General features: G+C 37.4%; 1 protein-coding gene across 1 annotated transcript in view; it reads right to left on the reverse strand.

Moving 5' to 3' along the window:
* Positions 1–26,884, reverse strand: part of LOC128362248 (adhesion G-protein coupled receptor D2) — a 93,808-nt gene that overhangs the window by 56,439 nt on the left and 10,485 nt on the right. Inside the window, exons 12-20 of the mRNA XM_053322989.1 lie at positions 26,535–26,646; positions 25,760–25,815; positions 25,390–25,516; positions 24,427–24,530; positions 22,064–22,166; positions 20,782–20,935; positions 20,362–20,495; positions 19,914–20,029; positions 16,985–17,105 (exon numbers count right to left, since the gene is read on the reverse strand). Of these exons, the coding sequence (XP_053178964.1) occupies positions 16,985–17,105; positions 19,914–20,029; positions 20,362–20,495; positions 20,782–20,935; positions 22,064–22,166; positions 24,427–24,530; positions 25,390–25,516; positions 25,760–25,815; positions 26,535–26,646 (1,027 nt within the window). The remainder of the gene's footprint in view (positions 1–16,984; positions 17,106–19,913; positions 20,030–20,361; positions 20,496–20,781; positions 20,936–22,063; positions 22,167–24,426; positions 24,531–25,389; positions 25,517–25,759; positions 25,816–26,534; positions 26,647–26,884) is intronic.

Here is a 26,884-nt window from a genome sequence, read left to right on the forward strand (position 1 = left end):
CCCACTGAACCATCCATCCATCTATCCCTCCTCTTTTCGTTTTTAACATCTCTGGCAGGGCATCACAATGAAAACACAACACACAGGCTCAAATCATTGCAGCCCCTTGCTCTAATATTAATTGAGTTTGGCAAGGCTGACCATGCCTCAGTCATAATAACATTCATTTATTTTTTTCTATTACAGCTACTGCAAGAGAGCAAGGAAGAGAAAGGGGGAGAGAGAAAGACAGAGAGAGGGAGGGGGGGAAAATGGGCTAAAATCAATTGTGACATATCTTTATTGCCAGTCGATGACAAATGACAGCACATTTGCCATTGCTCTGGCATTGTGTCAGTGTGTGTCATATCGATTTTACATCAGAGGGACAAATGTTATTGATGAAGCGCCCAAGTAACAGATGAGCACTCTATTTTACTTGTTTTAATGTTTAAATAAACCAGAATGACGAGGGGTTATGGACTTGCGCACTGGCTCTTTTCATTCGCTAATACACATTATGTTTTTTTCTTTAACATTAACTCAATTCCAAAGTGTTTACATAAAGCCGGTCTGTTGCGAGAGCGATGGGAGTGGGTAACTACACCCTGAAACTGATCACACTGCACACATGTGGTAATGTGATGGAGGGAGGGGGGGTTAAAGAGAGCACGAGAGAGAGAGAGAGTGAACTGTAAACAAACTAGCTTTTAAACAAGACAATTTAGGGTTGCGTGTCTTAGGCGCCAAGCAAAACATAGCCATGGAAAACTGATACAAACTTTTAACACATGGGTCAAAGCAGGAGTCTTTGAACTGGTGAGGGATATCGCGCTGCCAGTGCAGAGAGCTGTTTAATTAAAAATATTAAGGTATCCATGAGGCGTTTCTGGGGCGCCCCCTTGTCAAATTGTATGTGATCCCCCTGTCAATCTCCCTGGGTGTTTTCTAATTGCATAGTTTTCCACTGACAGAGAGGAAAAATGCAAGAGACACAGCAGCTGGGGATTGGGTTTGGTTTATAGTAACTGTACACATGGACACACATGCATGCAAGCACACACGCATGTAAACACACTTTCACTTTACACAAGGTTTATGACACTGACTGTGTGGTTATAACATACATGATTTTATACACATATATGTATCCAAATACAACATACAAATATAAGCATTTGAATCCAACCACAAACACTCAGACATAGACTTACACTACAAATTCTTATTCTGAGCCCACTCATCTCCCTGACTACGTCCATAACTATGAGATTAGCTACAGTGCCAGTCAAAAGTTTGGACACACTTTGTCATTCAAATGAATGGAAAGGTGTGTCCAAACTTTTGACTGTTACTGTAGTTCAAAATGGTATGAGTGAGGAAAAATTGTTTTACAAAATAATTATGATTGTTATCTTCTATGATGCTGAATCAATTCATAAAATCATTAAATCAATTTGTGTGCATCATTCACAACTCACACTTGAGTTATCCCATTCTCAGCACACACATCCCTAACTGGCTTCCCACACACAAACGTACACTTTAAACTGAGATTTAGAAACACTACAATAACGTAGTTGAAAAATAGTGGTAATTTAAGTGCCACCTGTATGCCGACACAGCCTCAGCTTAGCGTTTTCTTATGAAAGTGTGCTTGTAGAGACAAATATGTGGAACCGTGTTTTTTGCATAAAAAGTGTACATTTTGCTTCGGGAACAATTTAATGTTTGCCCTTGGTCTATTCTTTCTGTGCAATGTGTCCAGTTTTTCATAAGCATACATTTGTAGGCATAAAAATGAATTTAAAATCACCTGACAGATACATGTGCACACACAAACATGCACCCCCTTGCACATACACAGCAACATTTGAACAGAACATCTAAAATTGCACTGCTGACAAGACTGTGTTGCAGTGCCCTTGACTAACAATGACAAATGGATGCAATATGCAAAGTCTGAACAAGTTGCTTTTGGGTACAAAACAGAAAAAAAGATTGTTGCAGGTACCAATATGAGATGCGTTTGCTTTCCTGTCTCCCACTCGAGGTAAGCCGAGCTGAGGTTAATGGCATGTGCCAAGATCAAGAAGTGTGTAGGTGAGTGTGTGTGATGTATAGCCATAATGGTGTGTAAGAGAGAGAGACAGAGACAAAGACAAAAAAAGTATATTTCTCTTAATTTGAGTTGAAAATTGTCAATATGTATATCTTACCTGATTGTATTTGCGACCATGTTTTTGTTGGGGATGTAACTATCTACATATGCATTATTTGGATGTGAAGAGATAATGCACTCTAAACAGACAAACTGCATCTGAATGTGACCCTTAATTTATTTTAATTCAGTGAGTGCACATGTCACTAAATTGCTTTTTTTTTTACATAATGGATAACTGCAACCTTTAAAAAAACCCCAAAAAACAGACTTTTATCACTTAGTGTCCTCGTAATACAGCAGTAGCTCTACACATCTCTGGTGTGCTCTATCTTCCAAACCTCTAGAGCCAAAATGATCAATGTCCAGTGCAGATTTCTAACTTTCCAAACTGAGCTACAAGTAAAAAGAAAATGATCCCACAGTTAAAATGAATCTTAAGTCAGGGCAGTTTCAAACTTTTAAAGTTTAACTGGTCAGTAGCTCAGAAAACAACGGTAAATAAATCCCCAAAATAACAGAAATTAACAATTTGAAAGTGGATCAGAAATAGTGTGTGTGTGTGTGTGTGTGTGTGTGTGTGTGTGTGTGTTTGTGTGTGTGTTTGTGTGTCCGTATGTGTGTGTGAGTATAATATTTGGGTCGTGTGTAGTTATGTGACTGTGTCCAGGTACAGGAGTCTGCATAAGTCTCTGTATCATAGGTGTGTGTGTGTGTGTGTGTGTGTGTGTGTGTGTGTGTAGGTGTGTATGCGTGTATAGGTGTGTGAATGTGCGTGCATGTGTGCTACAGCAGCGCCATGATGGCAGGGTGTATCCATCATGATAAACCGGCAGACTCGGCGACTGTCACATGCAATCACACTTCACTACGGTTCGCAGGACTTCAAAGTGAAAATGAATGGTAGTTCATCGACATGAAGACTTCATATATCTTCGTTTTTTTGCATTCGCTCTCTCTTTTATTTTTTGGAAGAGACTTGTCTTTTTTCTACCAGCCCCCTTTTCTTGTGAAGATCACTTGTGTTTTTGTCACTGTCTGAAATGCATGGTGGGACACATGGATTTAAAAAAAAAAAGAAAATCTATTCCATCCATCATTTTCTTTCAGTTCACTCAGAAATTTTAATCAGTAACTCAAATTTGACATTTGATGCCAAAATTGATTTCTTCAGAGTTTGCATTTAAATTGTTTCAAGGTTTGAAATTCGCTTTTCCCATATTTTCAGTCACAGTTCACAATTAAGATTACATTTACATATGAGCATCTATGTGGAAAGCTGTTGTGAACTTAAATCTGCATTGTTTTGTGTGACCACTAGGGGTCACATAGAGTCCAAAACAATCTCAGCAATGATTATGATTATTACCTACTCAAATTATTTTAATTCATGCCATGGCAAATATTTTTCTACCTGATTTTCAACAGAAACAGAATAACGTGGACATCCAGCTGCAATCATATTTGTCCCTACTTGTCGAATGTAAGTGCGACATTCACTCGCATTCCAGTGTTGATTTTATTGGCAACTCGCAATTTATTTATTTGGATAAACCTCTTGAGATGCATCATCTCGTTTTCGAGGGGGTCCAGACACATAAACAGACATTGATTCAACATACAAAAATAGACTAGACAATACATGTCTCTTTAGCTTGCTAGATGTTCAACTTGTCCACTGTGTTATACCTGACTAGTGATGTGGCATTGGCTTTTGAGAGCTTGTGAGCTAATAGCAGCTGCTCTTTTAAAGAACAAAACGTTAAAACTAGAAAACCAAAACTGATAAACTTTTGGACGAGAATGATATTCTAGTTTAACCGTGAACTAAAAGTGGCTGAAGGCTGTGAACAGCAGAGAATTGGACTGTTTATTTTCCTTTAGAGTTACTGAAACAAGATTTTATTAGATGTTAATATTTTTCATATTTTCAATGCTTCCACAAAATCACCTTTTCAGCACCCATTAAGTGTAATAGTGTTGATCTGATCAAATTTTAACTGAACATATTATTCAATATTTCTGAAATAATATGTGACAATTTCTAAAGAAGTGATGGTAATGTAGCAAATGACAAAAAAAAGATTAAAAAGTCTACGTGGCATTAAGCTATAATTCAACATGGCAAGTGTTAAATGTGATAATCATCAAATTTGTAACCACTTGAAAGTCAAATGAGCCATTACAATGCCAGTGCTGCAGCTGCTGCAGCTCTCTCCCCACACGGCAAGGCTTGCCTTTAATCTAGTAATGACTCTAAAATGACACTATGCTTTAAAAAGCTGAGGAGATGAGGCTATAGGTCTCTCTGCTTCCCTCCCTCTCTTTCTGCCCTGGCTCACACCCTGCTCTCCATCTCGAAGCTGTGTGATTGGCACATGCTTTCACTTAATGAGGGATAATTACTAAGGAAAACAAGTGGGAGACCACATCTGCTCAGTGTAAAAAGAAATCCAGACCTGGTGCAATCTGTCAGACAGGGCTTTCAGGTTGTGTGTGAATGTTTTACCCACCTTCAGCGGCCTCCCAGTCCTACACAAACCCTCCAGGACCCTCCCTCCACCCCAATGCTGACAAGAAGCAGATTAATAGGAATCAGCATGTGGCTGTAAACACTCAGCGGGAAGAGTGTATATCTGTGTGTGTTGACGCGCATAGGAAATGACCCGGGGTATCTGTTGGGGACAAACCAGGGGCCACAGCAGGAAGGGCAAGAGGCCAGTAGGGACGATCAACATCAACATCCCAATCAGTGTCCTGCTGCCAGAGCTGTTGTTCTCCAGCTCACATCGCCACTGTTTTGTTTACTTTCACACAATGCTGTAATGGTAGTAAAATATGCAGGTAGCTGCCATTGCTCCCCAGACACTTCCACACAATGCCCATAAATCATCTGTGCATGGGATTTACATTGTGGTAAAAGGTCTCTTAATGACCTGCCCATGTTTACAAATAGCTGTCTTGATTATAATGTAATGCTAGCACCATAAATCACCATGAGAAGTTCAACAAAAGTAATTACTGTCAAAAATTAAATTTGTTTGATTGATAAAATAATTTATTGCATTTTCAAATAGATAGTAATTTAAGTTGACCATTTCATAAATGAACACTCTTCACATCAAGATTGGGTTTATTTGTGATATACTCCATGCTCATTTCAATCATCTAGCAACAATCAGCCCGTATTGTAACTGTTCTGGAGGTCAGGACTCTTGACAGCCGTCTCTCAACAAAGGACGATATTTCAAGCTGTGCCCTACATTTATATCTTAGTATTAATGAAAAATAATTAAACAGAAATTTACAACTTTCAATTTATGTGGATGAATATTTTAAATATCAATATTATTGTATGTTTAGTCTGTTTTGTTTAAATCTGGTCCAGAATTTTATCATAGCAACTAAATACTGTATCAAATTATTTTGTGCGATACTTCTTGAAAATGCCACTGACATTATAAATTTAATCATAAACAGCCACAACTATGCCCTACTTTTTTTCTCTCTTAGTTTTGAGCTGATGAAACCTAAAACCTGTCTGAGTCTAGAAACTAAAAGTTTTCAAATTAATTTTTCATTTAGTTAATCAATTTGATCTTAAACAGCAGTAGATTTAACAAAAAATAAATTTAAAAAAGATAGATCTTCATTTAATGTATATCAATTCAGTTTCTTTTGTCTTTGGTAAACTGCACTACCTATCTTATTTCATAAACTACTTTGTAAGACAATTATTAACCTCTTAACTCAATAAAAAGCAGCAGAACACGTGTACATTTTCCATCATCCAAATAATTTTGAAAGAGAGACAGAGACAGCGCCGTTTATTTGCTTTAACCGTAGTGCAGCGGAAAGAAAATGGCTCGCATGTAAATTGGCACTGATATTTGACAGCCTTTTAACCTCCCGACACCCTCACCCCCCTCCTCAAACAGGTCCCACCACCTCCCTGCCACCCACCCACTAGAAGAACAACAGGGTTTTGCTTTCTTGCCCTATGCTGACCCAGTTCTCACTAATTACCCACAAAGTATACATCAAAGCCGGGCAAATCTACAGATCTGCTACAATGTGGCAGGGTAAGGAAAACCAGGACCTATCCCTAACCTAGTCACCAACAGCCATCACAGATGTCTATGTGTGTGCGTGTTGCGTGTGCACATGTGACATGGTGTCAGCCGATACAAAAGGCATGGCGGTGAACTTATAAATAGAACGGTCATTGTTTCGACGTGGGCAATTTCAGGCGTCAAAGTTTTTCCTGACACTGTCGCTTGTTTGGGTTGGATGAAGGGATGAAGGGAAGAAGGGGATGTGGAGGAGTGAGATCATGAATTTTGGGGTCAGCTGATGAGACAACAAGCCTTTTGACAGGAATACAAAAAAATACACTACACAGATGGAGATATATCAGAATATGCATCAATGTTTGGATGAAAATAATATAATATGTGCAATAAAATGTGTGTACATACTCTCACTGTCTCTCTCTCTCTCTCTCTCTCTCTCTTACACACACACACACACACACACACACACACACACACACACACACACACACACACACACACACACACACACACACACACACACACACACACACACACACACACACACACACACACACACACACACACACACACAGGTATGGTAAGGCAGGGGCAAAGGGGATGGTTTGCTTTCTTATGACACAGACTATTACTAAATTGAGCTGGCAGGTAATTCTAAGACAAATAAATGCCAGCGGGTTTAACACAAGGAGAGGTCTTAGGGGTGGTGGCGTGAGCAATGACAGGAATTCTCTACACTCTTTTGACAGGAAGCCTATTATTCTCACTGCTTTATTTTCCCAGGACAGACCAGATTTTCAAAACTGATCTCTCTTATAGTATTACACCACCACCCACAAAAATTCAGTCCTTCCTAAACTGAATTACTTCATTTTTGCTAGTCCATGTCTTCACTCCTACACTTAATATTTACGGTGGAAGAGAATAAAAGTTTTTTTCACTGATTCATTTTCAGTTAATTTCAAGGGTACTTAGGTGACCATTTTTACAAGGGTTTTACTGCGCAAAAACCTTCATACTAATAACTTGAATTAAGCCTCCATCTAATCCTCCCTTCAAGAAGGTGAACATACAGCATTGTGAAATATGCAGAGCTCTACTATTCAAACTTTTAAAAAAACCAAACAAACAAAAAAAAACATAAAAATACAACAAAAGATGAAAAGAGACAAAAGGGAAAAAATCAGTACATGTTGATACAAAACACACTATAAATATACTACTTAAAAAAGCTGTGCTACATCCTCATTATAAGTGCCATCTTAGAGAAGCATGGTGGGAGTCAGTGCTGACCTTGGTATCCCGTTTGAATATTGTTTTAATGCTGCTGCTGCTGGTAATTGAGGATGCAACACAAACAGTGGACTCTTTTTCAAAGGGAAAGTTATTTTCCCAGGCAATGGGAATGCAAACAATCATGTCGTGCATTTATTTGTTTTTCAAACCCACCTCATAATTATCCAAGACACTAATTAAAATATGGATTTATAAATAAATCTCCATGATTTTACCTATGACTACATTAACTTAAAAGTTTGCATCACCCACGCGCCCTCGTTTGTTTTCTTTAATTTGTTCAGGAAATCTTTAATTTTGACACAATATTTGTATTAGTTTTATAATTATGTGTATTTTAAAATCAGTATTTATCGTGTAACAGGCTACCATTAATGTGAGATAATATTTGTGTAATGTGAGAAACATTATTTTCAAATTAATTTCGGCAAGTGCTATTTTTTCCATTTTGAAAAACTAAAAGCAATTTAAAATTCATTAGTTCATAACTATATATGTGAGAATATAATGTATTAAGTATTCTTATAAAGGACATATATTTAGCCATTGACTGAAATTTTTACCACTTGTCCTTTTGTCAAACAAACTTTGAAAATATGAAGAATGCAATATTACAGCATGTTGATAAAGCAGCTAAAATGTCTATGCGCTTTTGATAAAGATCACCCTCAAACAAGTGCATATTATCCAAAGTTGCTTACTGTCCCAGTACATCCAGTAAACTCCACTCCACTGGGCGAGATGGCCGCTGTTTTAGATTGCGTGTGATGTGAGGATGTGGGGGGGAAATATGCTTCCTGCGTTCTCAACAAATGCAAAATGAAAAGCATTTCCCTCCATAATCTGACCGGTGAGAGGTTTGTCTGTGTGCATGTGTCTGCTCCTCCACGTGTCCCTGAATGTGTGTGTATGCACTACAGTGTGTGAGTAGGCGGCAGGGACTGTGTTACAGCCAAGGTTGAACCGATATACTGATATTGAGCATTTAAATTAAAAATAACCTTTCCTCTCTGTGTGGTAACTTTACTTACTATAATTCATCTAGTCAACAGTTAACAACCCCAGATTTCACTGTACAGATTCATTGTGTGTTTTTACATCAAAATTATACTTTCAAAATTATACATATATAAACTTCTGGGGCAGGTTTTGTCATATTTATATGTATTTGAAATGCAGAAATATATTTTAATTTGCTAATGACTGTAATATTACGTATCTGTAAGTCGAGCACTGCAATGAAATTTTGTCTTTTTTAATGTTAATAACTTTTATTGAACAGCTGCTATCTCTAAAATAATGATTAAACACGCATTATAGTGCTCTGTGTCTCAGTGGAATATTTTGTTTCCCATGATGGACTGGATGCTTTTCTAACAATGACATTACAGATACACAATATTGGCAAAACACTGGCTATCATCAGTCAAAAACTATTGAGCCTCAGTTACAAATAGCAGGGGGAAAAAGCTGTAAATGAGAAGTGAACGAAATATTTGGCTTTGAAAGGGCCCGTTGTGCAGGTACAGATGAGTGGACTGGATGCCTGACTAGGAAACTGGATACAAGTTCTGCTGTTTTTGTTTCTTCTGCCAAATGAGAAATTAAAATAACTTCTAACCTCTTGGTCTGTAGGGGGTTGAGTGTAGCAGTGACAAGTGGTTAAACGCGTGCACGCACACACACACACACACACACACACACACACACACACACACACACACACACACACACACACACACACACTTACAGTATTTATAAGGCTGTTGCATGAACATTTTTAAACTGGTCTTCACAAGTTTGCAAATCCAAGAACACACACAAAGACGCAGACACACAAACACACCCCTATCATCTCTTGGAGACTTTTGGCTTATGTACAGCATAAGCGCCAGAAACATTTTTCATCTTCTGGTTTACAGTATTCTCTGTGCTTGCTCTTCAAACTTAGTGCAATATATTCTTATCTGACCAATTTTGCTGTAAATACTCCCTAATTCTATGTGTGGGGTTAAAGATAAAGCAAAAGGTTGAAATTATAATTTGTAGGGGGAATATTTTTGATTTTTTTTGCATCAGCTTTTTAGGACACATGAGCCACACTGCTACAAAACAGCAAATCACACCTGATTAATATGTGGCAGCATTAGGCAAAACAGAGACTCCAATATGGATCCACTTACATATGATCTATTTAGTTTTTTTTAGTTCCAACAACAAGTATGGAGATGGCTTTACTGCTGCTTTTACAAGAGCCTCAAAACTGCAGGTTGCCTCAAGGTAATATTAAGGGCACACTTTCTCCCACTTACAGCATATAGGAAACTTCTCACTCTTGCTTCACATCTGTTAAGGCCTAAATAAGAGCTGCCCGTGAAAATTATTAGGCCTCAGTCACAGACGTTTTGCTATTTCTACTCTGTTGGCAAAAAACAAGTGACAGAAAAATAACAAAGTGGTATATATAATTTGTGACCCATCTACAGATCGCTGACTTGTTCTCACCCATGTGAATCAGGATTAATCTTAACATGTTATGGATGTCATTAGTGTATGTAAATCTAACATTAGCATAAGTAAATACAGGTGAAATTGTATATAATGTATGAAATGTATGAACATTTTGCTTGTCTTTACACTTATATTAGCTATGTTTTACAGGTGACAGGCTTTTTTAAGTACTGTATTTTTATATAAAAATAGTTTACATTATTACCGTTTTTGTATCATGTGATCATATGATCTAAATGAAAGGTGAATGTTTTGGGTAAGTGTCTATATAATCTACTTTCATTAATATATCTACCTTTTGCTGTGTAAAAAAGTGTTCAATTCAATGTGCAGGCCACCTCTGTCTGTCCTCTGTAGGGAAAGATCAGTTCCAAAAAAAGCTGAGATTGGTCTGAGAGCGGACTAATATTAAGTATAATCTTTAACCTTTTTTGCCATTTTTGAAATCATAAAGTAGTGAATGAATCCCAAAATAAGAAAATGAGCAGAATTATAATAACATGTGTATACATAAACATTTTATGAATGAGGCCTGCTCTGGGGTCTGGAATTCATGCATGCCACAGGATGAACAAAAATCCCCTTCTAACCTCACCTCACTAATTACCATGAGGGGGCACGTCTTCAAAGTGGTCTGGGTTGTTGAAGGCTGATTTTGACGGTGTTAAAGCTGTTGTCAGCTCATGTTTTGGGAAACATTTCATCTTAAATTAAATATTTTCATGCCATGATCTGACAGTGGTTTCAAGCCATTTCTATTCAGTAGAAAAGCATCTGATACAGCAAATGGACATAAAATTTGTTAAGACCTGACTGTGAAATTAGTAAAGAGCTCACTCTTCACATGAGAGAAAAAGTCTCACGTGAAACAATAAGTTCAACAGCTACGTTTAGTTTTTTAACACAATGTATATTCAATTGCACAAAAGCAAAACATTATCACAATCATAATAGGAGCCCACTGTAAATGTATTAACAATAATATTAAATAATTGCCCAGCCCACATTTAAAAACTGTATTAATGAAACTGAATGATGAATTAAATGTATAAAGATCAAATTTGATCTCTTTTAGTTATTTTCCAGCTGAGGTCAGAAGTGGTTGACACCTGGCTGAGATGTAATATTATGTCATATTTGTCAGTCTGGCACTGATTCTGCAATGCTTTTTGCCTGACTTCTAACTGAGAATAGAACTACAGACTGTGGTATTACAAATAGTTTCATAGTTGCTCAGTTACAGCACTGATAAAAGGGGAAAACTCACACATTCTCAAACAATCATTTCTGATCCTGTGAAAGCATTGCTAACTCATACAACAAATCTCCCATATGGCAAAAATCAATAAGCAGAGCAACACTCTATTGATCATATCTATATCTTGGATACACTCTCATGTCATGCTCCACTAGCTGAGTGTGAGTCTGTTTATAGAGGAGAGGGGGTTCTGTATTCTTTTCAACAATATTCATTTTGAAGCCTTAAGCTGCATTAAACGTGTGCCTCCAGTGAAAAGCTACTTTTCCAGTCAATTTGTTTTCATTACTGGGTGTCTAATGTGGCTGGACGGTCTGATGTAAATTGGTGCATTAATTGAATGCCAACTTTTGCTGCAACAGATAACCTTGTAGAAATGGGAAAAAAAGTGCACTGGTGCACTTGCAAAACGTGTAATGCAATGTTATCATAAGGAAGACTATAAATTATGAGTAGCTGTACTTTCAGGTGGAGTGTAAAATCTAGCTAGAAAAAGTGTGTATTAATCTGAGATGATAAGGTCCTATATGGATCTTAAAGAAAGAAGTTATTTCACAATGTGCCTATTACAAATGTGTTACAACTTTGTACCTGGTTGGCATGAGAACATGACATCAGGTCAACACTGTACATCCTTTTCTACTAAAATTATGAACGACTAAACTAATTAAATAGAAACAGTGTTTATTTTCTAAAAATGTCACCCTGACTGAAAAGATAAATGTCACCTCTAAAGCTTCACTGAATGTCTATAAAATCTCATTACCATTTGCCTGTCTGTTCATTTCATAAGTGAAAACATTGTTGTCATCAGTTCCTGTGATATAAAAGACCATAATGCAATATGAATGAAATGACTCAAATAAATTCTCTCATTGATTTCTCTATATTTCCACACTGTGATGACAAGGCATAGGGTTGCCCTCCACAGGCAGTAAATGGACATAACAGATATAAAAGAATACATTCTTTACATGTACCCTCTCTGCAGTTATCCAAACAAACCACAGGGGCTTATATGCATTCTCAACAACTTGTGGTGGACGACTGCTACCCTAACATTTTCTTTCCGACTGCCTAACTTCCTTCACCTCTCTACTTAGTTTTCTTCCTCTCCTTCTTTCTACTTTCTCCCACCCTCTCCCTCAGCACCTCACAGTTATTGATAGTTTGAAGTTATGGGCTAATAATAAGATGGACACTGCATGGCCAGGAGCCTATTATACCCAGGTAATGGATAGTGCGAGGGTTTTGAATGACATTGCCCAGAGATTGGATGACGGTGGGTGGAGCGATTTATGGGCTACCCAAAGAGCCCCCGTCCCCCTCCACATACAGACACACACACACAAACACACACTGCACCCTATGCTATTTATCTCTAGCTTGATAAGGAAGCAGATGAGGCATGGCTGTATTTATGGTGAAGATGTTCATAAAAACTACTGGCTCAGAGCAGGAAGTTCAAATCGACTCTGTGGAACAGCACCTCCACTCAAAACTCAGTACAGACTTTGTTGATATTGTCTGTGCAAATCACATCGGGGCCTTTCTGGTGGTCTTTGTTGACATTAAACATAGCAAGGCATTGTTACTGAGTGGATTTCACAATTACCGGGCTTTTGAAATACGTGAGGAACAATAATGAATTAGTGTTCAATTAATTTCAAAGATGCTTGTAATGTTGATTAAATAATTGTTTCACCACTGATTTAAAAAAAAAACACCTGTGTGTCTTCAATTCAATCAAAACTGAGACCTATAAAAATCATAACACATCAGAATAGCAGCAACAGTGTACTTAGCTACATGAACTACAGATGCAAATAAGGTGCTTCACAATGACAAACACCTCTCAAACAGAGCACCAGCTGGGATCAGTTAATGAAGTAAAACCCAAGAGGCCTGGATGATGAGGTCAGTACAGCCAGCATGCATCTACAGTATGTTTGCTCAAGATGGCCCGCTCAGGACTCCATTGAGAGAACTAAAAGCAACAGTAGAGACACTTCAAACAGTGTTGTCACGTTGGAAGAGGAAGAGGAGGAGCAGTGAGAGCATGAGGGAGTGCAATGAAAAAGGCTTGTCAACATTATCTGTTTTATTGATTTAACAGTAAAGGCTTGCCGCTTAAGCTTTATGTTGCTTTGGCTGGCCCCACTGAAAATACAACGGCCGCAAATAAAAAACGATTTAAAAAAAAAAACAACTTGTGGTGCGTTTTTATTTTTATTTTTTTATCTCCTGCCTACTGGTTTAGGTTTTGCATAAATTATTGTTAAGGTTTCACACATTTCATCGTCTTTATGAGCAGTCATTATGGTGGGACTATGTTCAACTGTGCTCTCTCTCCTACCTACCAACAAGATCGGTGGCAGTGAAGAAGGGAAGACTGCCTCTTATCCCAACACAGTCTTAATTAGCTCGTTAAGAGGATCATTACAGAAAAGGCAGACATGGCATAGAAAAAACTACGTTGTGAGTCCTCTCTTGCTTCTAGTATTGTATAAATGCTTTTATCAGTGCTGAATATTAAAAAGCATATAACAGAAGAGATGTTTTAGCACTTTTGTGGATAACAACTGTTAAAAGAAAACAAATAAAATCATCTGCAATATATAAATTATTATATTCAAATTTGATACTATATTTCATTGTATTTATTTAGGATCATATCTGGTAGTTCTTTCATGGAAAAAATGTTCTGGTACATAAGAAGATCTGTGTTTTACAGTAAATACCCACTTTTATTGTGCATAAGCTAAAAACATCTGCATGGTTGGTATTAGAAGCTTTCCTGTCAACATAATGGCTGAACAGGCAAAAAAGAGTGCCACCTACAGAAATGTCAGCATCAAAAAAAGCAACTTACAAAATTCGAGCACTCCATACACTCTGAGAGAATGCAAGCGCGGCCACAGTACAGCAATGTGTAGTGTGTTTGATCACCAAAATTCCCTCAAAACATACAAAATCTTGAGGATTATCACTTTAAACACACACCACTTAACTATTTATTCCTCTGTCAGCTGGCCATCCTTAAACACCTGTCATAATATTCATTAGTTCATGCTTATCTACAAAAACGTCCTTCGTCTGTTTGCCCCCTACCTGTGTCACTTATTGCAAACTACATCTGCTGTCTACATCACCTGTTCTTCTCAATATATTCTGTTGAAAGTTCCCTAAACAAATGCCACATTCGATCTGTCGTCATTCAGCTCTGCTGCAGCCAAAGACTGAAACAATCTGCAATAAGCACTAAAACTGGACAATTTTACCCCCACATCAGGTTTCAAGGACTCTATTATGGACATTCTCACTGATACATGCAGCTGTTTTTACCGACCCACTAATATTCCCTAACCCTTGTCTGTCTGCTGCTCACTGTTGTCCAGTGTATATTATTGCTGCTGCTGCTGCTTTACTTTGCCTTTGTCTTGCTGTTTGTGTATGCTACTCCTGTTCTGTTCTTGTATTGTCTGATGCTGTTGTCTGCTAGCTACCTGCCTGATGCTTGTGTGCTAGACTACATGTCATTTATGTACTGCTTGTTGTTACTGTAGGTGTTGATGTATCCTTCCATTAAGAGACTTTTGCCAGGCCCCCATTGTAAACAGGGATTTGTTCTTAATGACTTTTTAAATGAAGGTTACATTTTTTTTTCTTTCTGTCCAAGTATCTACACCCCATGCAGACCAGAGACCATTGGGGTCAACAGGGTGTGTCATTGGACCAGCTTGGAGCCTGGCAGGGTTCCTGTTGTGTCCTGAACTGGTCAGGCTTTTTAAATGCACATTATGAAGCTCTATTATGTTGAAGCAGCTGGTTATTACCATGAAAGCACATGACAGGAGTGATAAGAATGACAAAATAAAATAAGATAATAAATAATCAACACGCCCTCCAATTTCTATTCCATTACAGCAAATGGTTTAGCTTCCAGCCCACACTGGGCAAGAAGGTTGACTGGACAACACAGCATGGACATGCCCATATTTCCCTTGTACACATGACCTGCCGTTTTGCTGTGTTACAATGAGGCAAAGCAAGTCAAACAAATTGGCAGGCACACAGATGAACAGACAAGATATAGACCAACAGAGATGAGCAGATAGACAGCAAGAAATGCTACAGACAGACAGCTAGGGCAGCTGAGTGAACAGAGACAGACAGACGCATGAAACAGGAAAAAAAAAAAAAAAAAAACACATCTGAAATGATACCATGTGAAGCAGTTCAGTCGTATAATAAGAGCCCAGAAAAACCTTCTGTATTAATTACTGTCGACATGGAAAAAATATAATTAGATATGAGGGGGAAACAGAAACTATTTATGGCAAGCAAGGGGCCCCGCTTAATGATCAGACTGCAGCTAAAACCTCTATTGATTTTTTTTTTTTTTTTAAATATACAGCTCAATTAAAGATACAACTGATTAAAAGACAACTACAAATCGGAGCCGTGGATCTGGACATGCTGGGGAAGCTGGGTAATATGGGGCCGCCTGCTGCAGTCTGAGAATTACATGCTTTCATCCTCTCTTGCTTCCTCCTTACTGCAGTGCAATGGGAAATTAATCTACACAAGAAATAATGTTTTTCCAGGTGAACATCAATATTTCTAAATAAAGTATAAAACAGTGACAATTTCCAAACAAAGTTGTGATGCATAAATGCATACTGCATGTGGTAAAATTACTTACAATTTGATTTTTCTTTTTTTTACAGTGACTTAAAAAGGTCTTCCTTTCTCAAGATTTGTGACAAAACAAGCCTTTGAAAATCAGCACTAAAAGCACAAAACTACCACTGATTATAAACCACAAACAAAAACAATAATGCTGACCTCTGAATGCATAAAGCAGAAATAATCAAACAACAAAAATCGACTTTTCTTGTTGAAATGAAGCACCTGCTTAACACAAGTCAGACTGAAGCTCTTTTTTTCCTCTATCTGCCTCAGCCTTGTCACTGACAAATAAAAACCTTGGCAGTCTGTGTACATTCACCAAGAGAGAAGGGCAGAATTACAATGTATAATGGAAAACCTTTCTGTTTCTCATTGAAGGAAAAAAAACAGCTTAAAGTCTATGACTGCAGATGTTTTTTGCATCTTGCTCACAACTTACTGCTGTAGGATTATTTTAGCCCTACATTTTACCTGCTTTATTACAACAGATCAATTGCTGATTTAAAGAATGTATTCATTCACACTTAATGTCTCACACTTATAAAGAATTTGACTAAAACAAAAAAATCACCATTTACTGTTTTACCAACTAGTCATTACTTGAAAAAAATATTTGCTTACTTTCTATAATTTCCCTAATATTAGTCCTTTTACTGAAAGAATCAATACTGATAAGTCCAGTGTTTAAAATGTTAGTATTGGTCACCCTTATCTTTGCATTTGGATGACAGACCTTTCTCCTGATCCTTTCTCCTGTCACCAAGTAAAATCGAAATTGGCAATCTTTAACATGAGGAGCAAAAATAATTTTGCCTTTAAATCACCATTGTGCCTGTTTTTTTTTTTTTTTTTTTTTGTCTTCATAGAGGTTTTAAAACTTTGTCATAACATCTCAGGTTCTTATGACTTTCAGAAAAATGGGAGATGCAGTTCCTCTGTTTCGGTTAAAATGTGAACAAACAAGCTTTTTACTCACTGATGGCAAGATTTTAGTGTCTATGTGTGGGTGTGTACCTGCAGGGAGTTGAGGAGGATGAAGATGTAGGCCATGACTATGGAGAAAGGCACCAGGACGCCGCACAGCCATGTCAATCCAAGGATGGGCAGCAAAACCAAAACTGCTTTCACTGCAGCCCTGTGATCATACACACACAAACACACAGAAACAAGTCACGGGCACGCAAATGTAAGCACGCATACACCTGTACTGGCAAACATGCAAACACATGAAATTTTGAAACACACACACACACACACACACACACACACACACACCATGAAGACCCTGAACGTGTTGACTGGCTGATTGAGCTATACAAAACAACAGATGTAATACAGTTACCTAAATTTAAAAAAATCCCTCCTGCCTTATCATCCTGAGATCCATTCTAGGTTTTTCAACTTCTCAGTTCTTTTTGGACAAGACTGAGCAGCTTTGGCAGGCTGGATGTTCCATACACAACACTGTGCGGCTGGAAAGGCTCATGGAGTGACAACTTCCCACCTTAAATCCGCTTTAATTCTGTTTAGAGTGGAATTAGCTTCCCGCTCAGGTGACCGCCAAACCACACCAGCTGTGTGTGTGTTCATATGTGTGAAATGGTGGGCGGCAGGCCCTAGTTTATTCAGTGGAGGAATGTGTTTGAGTTTCCAAGACGGCTGCCACCCAGGGGTGCCAAATGGTTCAAGGCCTGCTTTGAAAACCCTCATAGAGCACCTACTGTGAGCCCTGGTGGATTGAGGTAGTGAAAAAACATACACACTTTAACATAATTTTCACCGATACGATCATATACAACACTGCTGGGGGAAATCCAATGAATCACATGCAGTAAAGTTTCACCCTGATGAGCTAACATCAGTGCCACAAAAATGAAGCAAAAGACAATGCCAAAGACAGCAGTGATGGGACTTAACAAGTGATCGTTTCTGCATGGACATCTTAATGTACAAGTGCAAGGAATGCATTGTAACAAGGCAAGTAAGGCCATGGTACAATATATAACAATACCACTGCTTAACAAAGAAGTATCTAATGAATCATATGCCAGACAATAAGACAAACAACCAAATAAGTATATCATGTGGACTTGTGTATCCAATGCTAAAATGAATAAATAAAACAAAACAGTTAGCCAAAATAGGCATTACTGATGAAAAATAAAGCTATGGAACAAAACCAGGTTAACTTTCTTGTCTTATCTCATGATCATTCAGCCCTCAGTAGACACAGATATTACATAATTCACAAATATATAGGAAACACAAAATAAAAATGTATAAATTCTAGCATCTCACCATTGCATGGGTTAGAATGTTTAAGGCATTGTTTTGAACAATCAATATTTGAATTAGTGTTTGATCAATAAGGGTTTTTTGAAGGACAGTAACGGTGGTGCCTTTTTTGGTCTGCAGCTGCTGAGAGCTGACTTATTTCACAGATATTATACTTATTTAATTCAAAGCATTCTCATATTAAGCAGACATGGGAAATATCAAAGTATTACAGTATACCAAGGTATTTAGAAATCCTGACATTATGATTATCAATACTGTCAAGAAATACAGATGCTCCTCTGGACAATTACGTGTTCACAATACCAGATCTTTTCTTTGAATGGATAAAGATGTGGTGCAAAACCGACCGGTTTCTTTGTAGCCTTAATTGCTAGGCAGTCTTAAAGACTGTTTATAGTGAGTGTGTTATAGTCGGTCAGACCTAAAAATGCTTTGTTACTCCAGTTTAACCTGCAGGAGTTTCAGGGGGCTTGTATAACATGTTTTTCTGCCATGGAATATATTAATTCATGACGAGTGAAAACCAGTGCAAAGCATCTTCCGATGTCTCTGCTGCAGAAGCGGAGTATGTCAAGCTGCCAAATACCACTGTTGCAGATATTATGGAGCTCAAAAAGACAAACACACAATCTTATAAATGCTAACTGCTGGAGAAAATGATTTTTGACCGCTTCCAAGTAAGAGTTTGTGAATATGTAACTATACTACTATTACTATAATGTAAGTTACATTAAAAAAGTATTTTACCAAAAACAGGTATTGGACAGTCTTATAATATGTCATCTTATATGTGAGCTAATATTATATATATATATATTTAGGACACAATAATTTTATAACATATGAGGTTTAAAATATTATTTTATAGCTGCTACCGCAATAGAGTGAATGGCTTCACTAATTTGTATGATAAGAAAAAAATCAATACTGTGGCAGATCTACTAAATGCACAGACTACACACACTCTAAGCTAGACAATGTCATTAATACTACAATCACTTCCATCACCAGTAGCTCAGGTTTTTTCTCCTTACAAATATTGTCATATACTGTTTACACATATACCGTCATATACCGTACACCCCAGAGAAATGTAAGGAAGTTTCCCAATTAACTATATTCATGACTTTAATAAATCTAATCTTACTGTCCTTACTTCTACTAATAAAACATAATGACTGCAAAAACATCAGTAAGTTCAGTGCAGGACTGTCTTCAGAAATATGTGATTAACTGTATCATACTATGTCCACTACATTGGAGCTAAATTAAATTAACTGGTCAATAAGAGACCTAATTAAAACAAAAAACAAAAAAACACCAAAAAAAGTCAATACTAGCCAAAAAACATAAAGAACCTCAAAACTGAAAGACACTAAACCACTCAAACCAGAGATGTTGATAACATTACAAGCAGTGGGTTACTGAAGCATTTTCTATGAACAGCACTAATGTAATCCATTCAAAACACAGTCCTATCTTGTTTGATAAATTAGGCTGTTTTAAAACGACAAATCCAATATAAAATCTTCCAGTTTTGTTTTTATTTGATGCCTAGTGACTACAGTTTGTCTGCTCCAAGGCCTGTAGCCTGGGTGAACTCTCTTAAAAAAGAGGACAAATGGCGCCTCCCTGTGGTCATTACCTAATTTGCTCGTAGGCTTGTTCCACAGGACTGGTGCCCATGGCCAACATGATAGACCTCCTCTTGGCTGTGGAGATGGTGATGACCACCACCCTGGTTAGTACCATGACATTCACCTGGAGGGGATACAGAGATGAGAGGAGAGATGAGTACAGATAAAAAGAGTTACTGAGTAGAGAAATACAGGATGACAAGAGGAAAGAACAGAGCAAAGAGGTAGAAGCACTTATAATGAACTACATCTGGTAAAACATGTTATACTACATTAATGGAAAACTTCTTTCTAACATTTCTTGTTTTATTGGTAACATTAGTTTCTATAATCAAACCTAATTTCAACAGGGCAGAATTGCAAGTACAGAATGGCTGAATGTGCCTTATATTTTGTGTACATTTTTATATTTGTGTGAAGAGACTACATGATAGGATTAGGATTTAATTAGCTGACCATAATAATGAAGATGACGGGCCCAGCAAAACCCCAGATAACACCATTCTGGACACTGAGCCAACAGTAGCCGTCGGCCGAGTATTTGCCTGAGGCTGATGCCAGCGTGATGGTGACTATTAGCACCGGCAGACCTGGAGGGAGGGTGAAGAGGAAAAAAAGGAAAGGAAGAGGAGAATAAATGAGAGGGATTAAAGTAAGATGAAAGATCAACAGGAGGAGGAAGGAGTAGCCAAAGATAAGAGAAGTGGGCAAAAATGGTGCTACAGTAAGAGACCACTGTGATTAAATATTAGGAAAAATCTTAGAAAACATTATTATATGCTTCTCACTTCTAGGATGCATATTATTCAGTAACTAAAAATAAACCAACTTATATCAGCCCCACATATAAAACATTTAATAAAAAACACATTGTACCCCAGCCGATGAGATAGTAATACTTCATGTGTCTGTCCTCGCTTAGGTTGACAGCGACCACCTTGCTCCAGAGCAGCAGACCCTCTACCAGCATCCAGCTAAATGCTGCCATGAAGAAGAGATGGAGCAGTGCTGCTACAAGTGTACACGCCACCTACAAACACACCAACGCAGCAAAGCAGACAGATACATGTTACATTTCACATTTCAAGTAGTGTAAAGGGGTTCTGGGTGACACACTCTTGGGAAATACCTGTATGTTAGGGATATTTCTATCTCCAAATCTTCATATGCATAATATAACAGTTTTTTGAGGGAGAGGGGTATTTTGCATTTGAGAAATGTATCTGTAATATGTTGTGTTTATTGTGGTCCGATGTGGACAAAAATACAATTGTGCAGAGGATTAAGGAGAAAATGTGAAAATGAAACCATTAAACAACAGAATAAGTCAATCATCAACAATGCATCCTATGGGACCATGTTTTAGCAAAACAATAAACAAAGACTATTTCATTGTAGCTCTGTATAGGGTCACCAGTCAAATGCCTAAAACTTATAACGGTAAAAACCTTGTAAACTTAAAAATTGCCTTCTTCAAGCTTAGTCACCCTGCCGTACACATGAAACAATTTGATGAATTTCCAGAAAGCGGCCACCTGCCCTCAAGGGTAAAACTCATCCTCACATGACCTGGGGTCAAAAGATCAGAGGTCATACCAACTACTGAACATTGAGTGACCACTGATAGACTGAGTCATGTGTTTTGGCTGATGAATTCGACATTAGTGGTCACTTATGTCACATCCAGTTCCAAAGCATTTGTTTTACTGGGAACCCCAGTGTGGATGTGGAAAATCTAATTAAGGCAGTGATTAGAAATGCAGTAACCATTTAACCATCTAACAAATGTGCATAGGCCATGAATAGTGAAAAACTCCTTACTTTATATGACGTTTATTTATTGTATTGTAATGTATTTTATTGTATTGTATGTGTTTTGTTTTTTTTAATCTTTCTAATGATTATGATTTTTGAGAAGAAAATTCCAGTATAGCAATGTTTAACTTTTGCTTTAAAAAACGAGATGCCAAAAATGAGGTATCTTATGTTAAGTTTATTTCCGTTAATAATCAGCAATTTAGTTTGACAGACTTAAGAGTAGTTCTCCATTACTGTCTGCCATTCACCTTTGTTTGACATCACTCAACCCCCTTGATATAACAACAATAAAACAATGAATTGGTAGATAAAAGCAAATGTCTTAATTGCCTGCCCGTACCTTGTTGTGAATGGCTGAGCCGCTGCAAAGTAGAATCACTTGAGCACAGATCAGAGCAATGAAGAGGTTCTTATGGATGGATGTCCTGTCAGATTTGGGAATGCTGAGGACAAAGAGGTGGATAACTTCAAACTCTTTGAAAGATCTTGTTTTAAAATGAGAGATGATTAGTAATGGCAGTTGTACAAAACAGTAAAAACAAAAATATTAGCAAATAAATGCTACATTTGATATGATTGGTGATTTAAAAATATATAACAGTCAAGTCTATGCAAGCGACCAACTGAAGCTGAAAATGAGAAAACAAAACGGTGGCCAAAGGGGTTTATTTATTATACAGTAGGGATTTAGGACACACATTTATTATTTATTTTTCACACATTACGTCTTCACTGCATTTATTCTAAACTAAGCTTTCAACTGAGTGGTAGTGAGAGGTATCGAGTCATAAACTGTCAACATATCTAATTCTTTCTATATGATTCTTAGGAGGCCAGTATACTCTGTCACAAGTGCTTGTTGGATGGTTTGATAGCTTTGAAAACTGCCCCCCCTCACACCTTTTGAATGTCGGATTAGGAGGAGCTGTGTAGGGGCCATTTTTGTAACTTTCCAAAACTGACAATCTGACATTTACACCAATGAACAATCAAATAAAACACAACAAACGCCTTACAGGAGAGACTATATGAAAATGTGCTTTTACCACGATATGTAAATGGTATCACATCTCCATCCCTCCCTATGATTACTGGGTTTTCATTCTGCCACAACTTTTTGATTTCTAACTTGGTCAAACAAGACGTTGTACAAACCAGTTCTAATTGAATATAAACCAACCCCTAGACTGACGGACAAGCAGAGTGTGATGTTGCCATTGTTGGAGCGACTACAAATCAGTAATATAGAGGGCTATAAAAGCAACCTGCCTCTGGCTTTGAGTCAGTTTATGGAGCTTACTTGTTCAAAAGTTGCCATCATGTTGATTATTTTGACACATCATTTTAATGCTGTTTAGCAATGCAAATCTATCTCAGTTTGTCATCTCATTCCATTATTTCTTTCTTTCTGTCTATTGTTGGCTTTGAGGTAGAGATGTGTCTCTAAATCATGCTTAGACAGAATTTGCGATTACTGTTTTGATTTTCTTTTCAGCATGTTTTATTGCTGAACTGATTCCTTATAAACGTAATATTTAACAGAATTCAACACTATGTGTATATGGCTCACATGGTAGAAAGGCTTCGGCATTACACCATCTCTGGAAACAAACACATATACTGCCGGTCCAATATGACATCAGTAGGCTGAACGTTTCCATTGCACGTTGTTAACATAAATGAAACAGAAAGCTGGTGTGGTAAATTAACTGAAGAGCCTCTTATTACCTCCTGATAGATTCAGCCTATTTAGACTAATTTTAATATCTGTATCACTGCCCGTGTGCACCATAATTTCATGGAGTTTACATGCATGCATCTATGGACATGTTTGCTTCAGCTTATGTGTCTGTTGTGTGTATTTCAATAAGCACATGGATGTAAATCATACAGCAGCTTGTATGTGAAATGCATGGCTGTGCTCTTGGATTTCAGGAAAGTCATAAATTGTCAGGGCAGGTCCTTTCCAGCTGATTGGGATCCCTCAGTGACGCTACTGTTAATTAACAGCTGCAGAATGCCACCATAAACCTTCAGAGTGAACTCACATGTAGACAGCAGTAATTACTGGATTAGTACTAGTCAATACTCATAGCAGCCGTAGGAACAGAGCACCAGCAACTACAGCGCCAATAAAATATCTCTCTCTTTTTAGTGTATAGGAAAGAGTGTGTCACATCAAAGCCAATGAAGAGAGCCAACAGTGGCATGTTGGCTTTCTTATCAGCTAACATTTATGCAAGCCATGTCCTGATACATTTATTCAGCCCCAAGCCCCATGTTATTTCTTTAACAACTGGTATCTACTGATAGCAAATCTGATGCTTAAAGTACCAGTCAAAGGTTTTGGACACATCTTGTGTGCCAATATTCAATAATATAGTGTTTACAAGTCAGTGGAGGCAATAATACATTTCTGTGAATTAAAGCTTTATTATTGCAACTGCATTAGTGGATCATCATAGTCAAATTTGTGCAAATACATGAACATGTTGGTAAATCCTACAATCTGTAACTTTAATTTGTGATCGGAGCATTAGACCATATTTCCCAGCTGTGGTGTATGAAGTGAACATACAACATGTTTTATTTTTTTTGTTTTTTTTTTTTAACAGTACAACCACTGTAGCAACTGCACTTGACACTAAGCAGGAAGCCATGTTGGCATTGTAGATAAGCAGGACAGTATGATCAGCTACTCACTCCAGCACGGTGAAAAGCATCAAGGTCACCACCAGTGCACACAGAGATGCGCCAGAGCCAATGAATGTCAGCTTGGTCAAAATAAGCTCTTCCTCAGGAGTCCACTGGGACAGAAGGGAGGGTATAAATGTGTGAGGGAGAGAGAGAAGAAGTTTATCAGAATGGCCAGGTGGTTAACGAGCAGCCTGTTCCGTAACTAAAATATCACAGGTTTGATTCACCTGATTCCCTCTCAAAGACACACAATCAGTTCAGCGGCCAGAGTCTTCCTGCCACTAAACTGAATTTGTATAATAGCTACTGTAAATGCCAACATTGTACAATGCATTTTTCAACAGCATAAGGACACAGGGAGTGACACCTGCTGGTTAATACGATGTACTGCAAATCCTAACCATGATTTTGAAGGTCAAAAATCATAAAGTGGATTTAGATTCCAAATGTTAATATTCAATATTGTAAATTAATTTTAATCTATGGCAAACATTTTTTGTAACAAGAATGAAAAAAACAACTATCACATATAGGTCTTAATTCATCACAAAAAAACACTTTTGTGCCATCCCAGTTGGTAGGGTTTAATTGTTAATTTCAGCATACCCATTTATTTCAATAAAATGTTAACTTAAGTGGTTAACCAGTTATTCCACATGATAGTTTTTACAAGTCAGTGGCAGCAATAATTAATTTCTGTGAATTAATGCTTTAGTGTTGCTGTTGTAACTGGATTAGTGGATCACTGTAGCCACCAGGCCACTCTGACAACTTGGTACAGCTACAGGAATCTGTTGGACATATGAACAATATGAGATAAGTTCTAAAAGCTACCCACAACTTTAACCAGGTTTAATATAAGATCTGATTGTCAAACATAAAGTATAGTTTCTGTCATTTCAATCATGCAACATCTGATTCAGTGTGTGTGATTTCAGTAGCTGCATCATTAAACATCTAACAAGTTACCTTTGATTCCAGGTAATTCATCAGTACTGCAAAGTTGGTGGTGTGGTTACACAGGCATGAAGTGACACCAGAGACAGAAAAGGTCACCCTGCAACCATCACTGGACCAGCTATTGGCATGACTTTGCCTGTACAGCACAACAAAAACACACCATATGTACATTTCATATATTTCAGAATTGTGTTAAAACCTAAGATATACAGCACTGAAAGAGTGGTCTATGTCTTAAAAAGCACACAATAACAGTCAATACACTCTAGCTCAATGGAAATGACCATTTTATCAGTTACTCAACAAACTAAGTATCCACTGCAATGACACATTAACTTATCAGGCCTGTTTACGTCACTGTGCTGCTGGTCAAACTTACGTCAGACTGAAATTCCAAAAGGCACAAACAGGAGTGACTCTCTGTGAATACTCCACCTACAAACATGAAAACATGTTTACATTCTGTCTTTTTTCTCAATATTAACTTAGACTTCAACAAGCAAAAATAGATCAAATCTCTGTGCTACTTGCTTGGAGAAAAACATTCCTCTGTGATCATATACTGTATATATATATATATATATATACACCAAATACAGTATATCATATATATACTATATTACACAGTATATTATATATATAAATATATATATATATATTTATTTTTTTTCTTTATTTTTTTAAACAACTTAACCATGCTACTATACTCTGCCATTGACATGAATTTCAGTCAGAAATCCATGTTTTGAGTGTCAGGAGGCTTTTGGACAAACGATTACTATACTGAAAAAAATATCTATCATGACAAGTTGCAGACCGGCAAACTAATAGTAGATATATGTATTTATTTATGTATTTGTCAACAACTATAACTCCTCCTGTGGGCACACATAAATTGAGGCTGCTGTATAAACAGATTTTGAATCACAATGTAGTAAAACACAGTTGTAAAAATATAAAATATATATTGATATATAATTGTATCAATAATGTAGATTAATACATGCTATCCCTTGAGATTCTATATTTAAAACCTTTCAAATCATTTAATTTCCCTTTTAAGCACTGAAATGATAGCCGCACCAAATCATCACATAGTACCAACATATTTTTTCTGTGATCAACTTTTCCTCAACCCCACCCACTGACAGTACCACATGTGATGAGGACAGGGTGTACTGGACAGCCACAGGGATATTTTGAGCTTTGGAGGCATCACGGATGGTGGCTGATATGACAGCAGAGGCCAGGTGACCTGGGAGAGTTCTGGGAAAGCAAACGATGGTTACCAGTTACATCTATCTTACAACTTAAAACTCAACAACAATTTAAAAATGTTGATCCAAATTACTGGCATCCTCTGCATGAATGATCCCAAGTCTTTTAAAGTGATTAAAGTAAACGTGCAATCACACCTAGAGGAATTTCTTTGGTTCAGTTTCTCTGGTTCAAATAATAAAATTTAAAAAATCAGTTAACTTTAAATTTGCTTTTTTGTACTTGG

The sequence above is a fragment of the Scomber japonicus genome, chromosome 7 (genome assembly GCF_027409825.1).
Source record: "Scomber japonicus isolate fScoJap1 chromosome 7, fScoJap1.pri, whole genome shotgun sequence".
Lineage (NCBI taxonomy): Eukaryota > Metazoa > Chordata > Actinopteri > Scombriformes > Scombridae > Scomber > Scomber japonicus.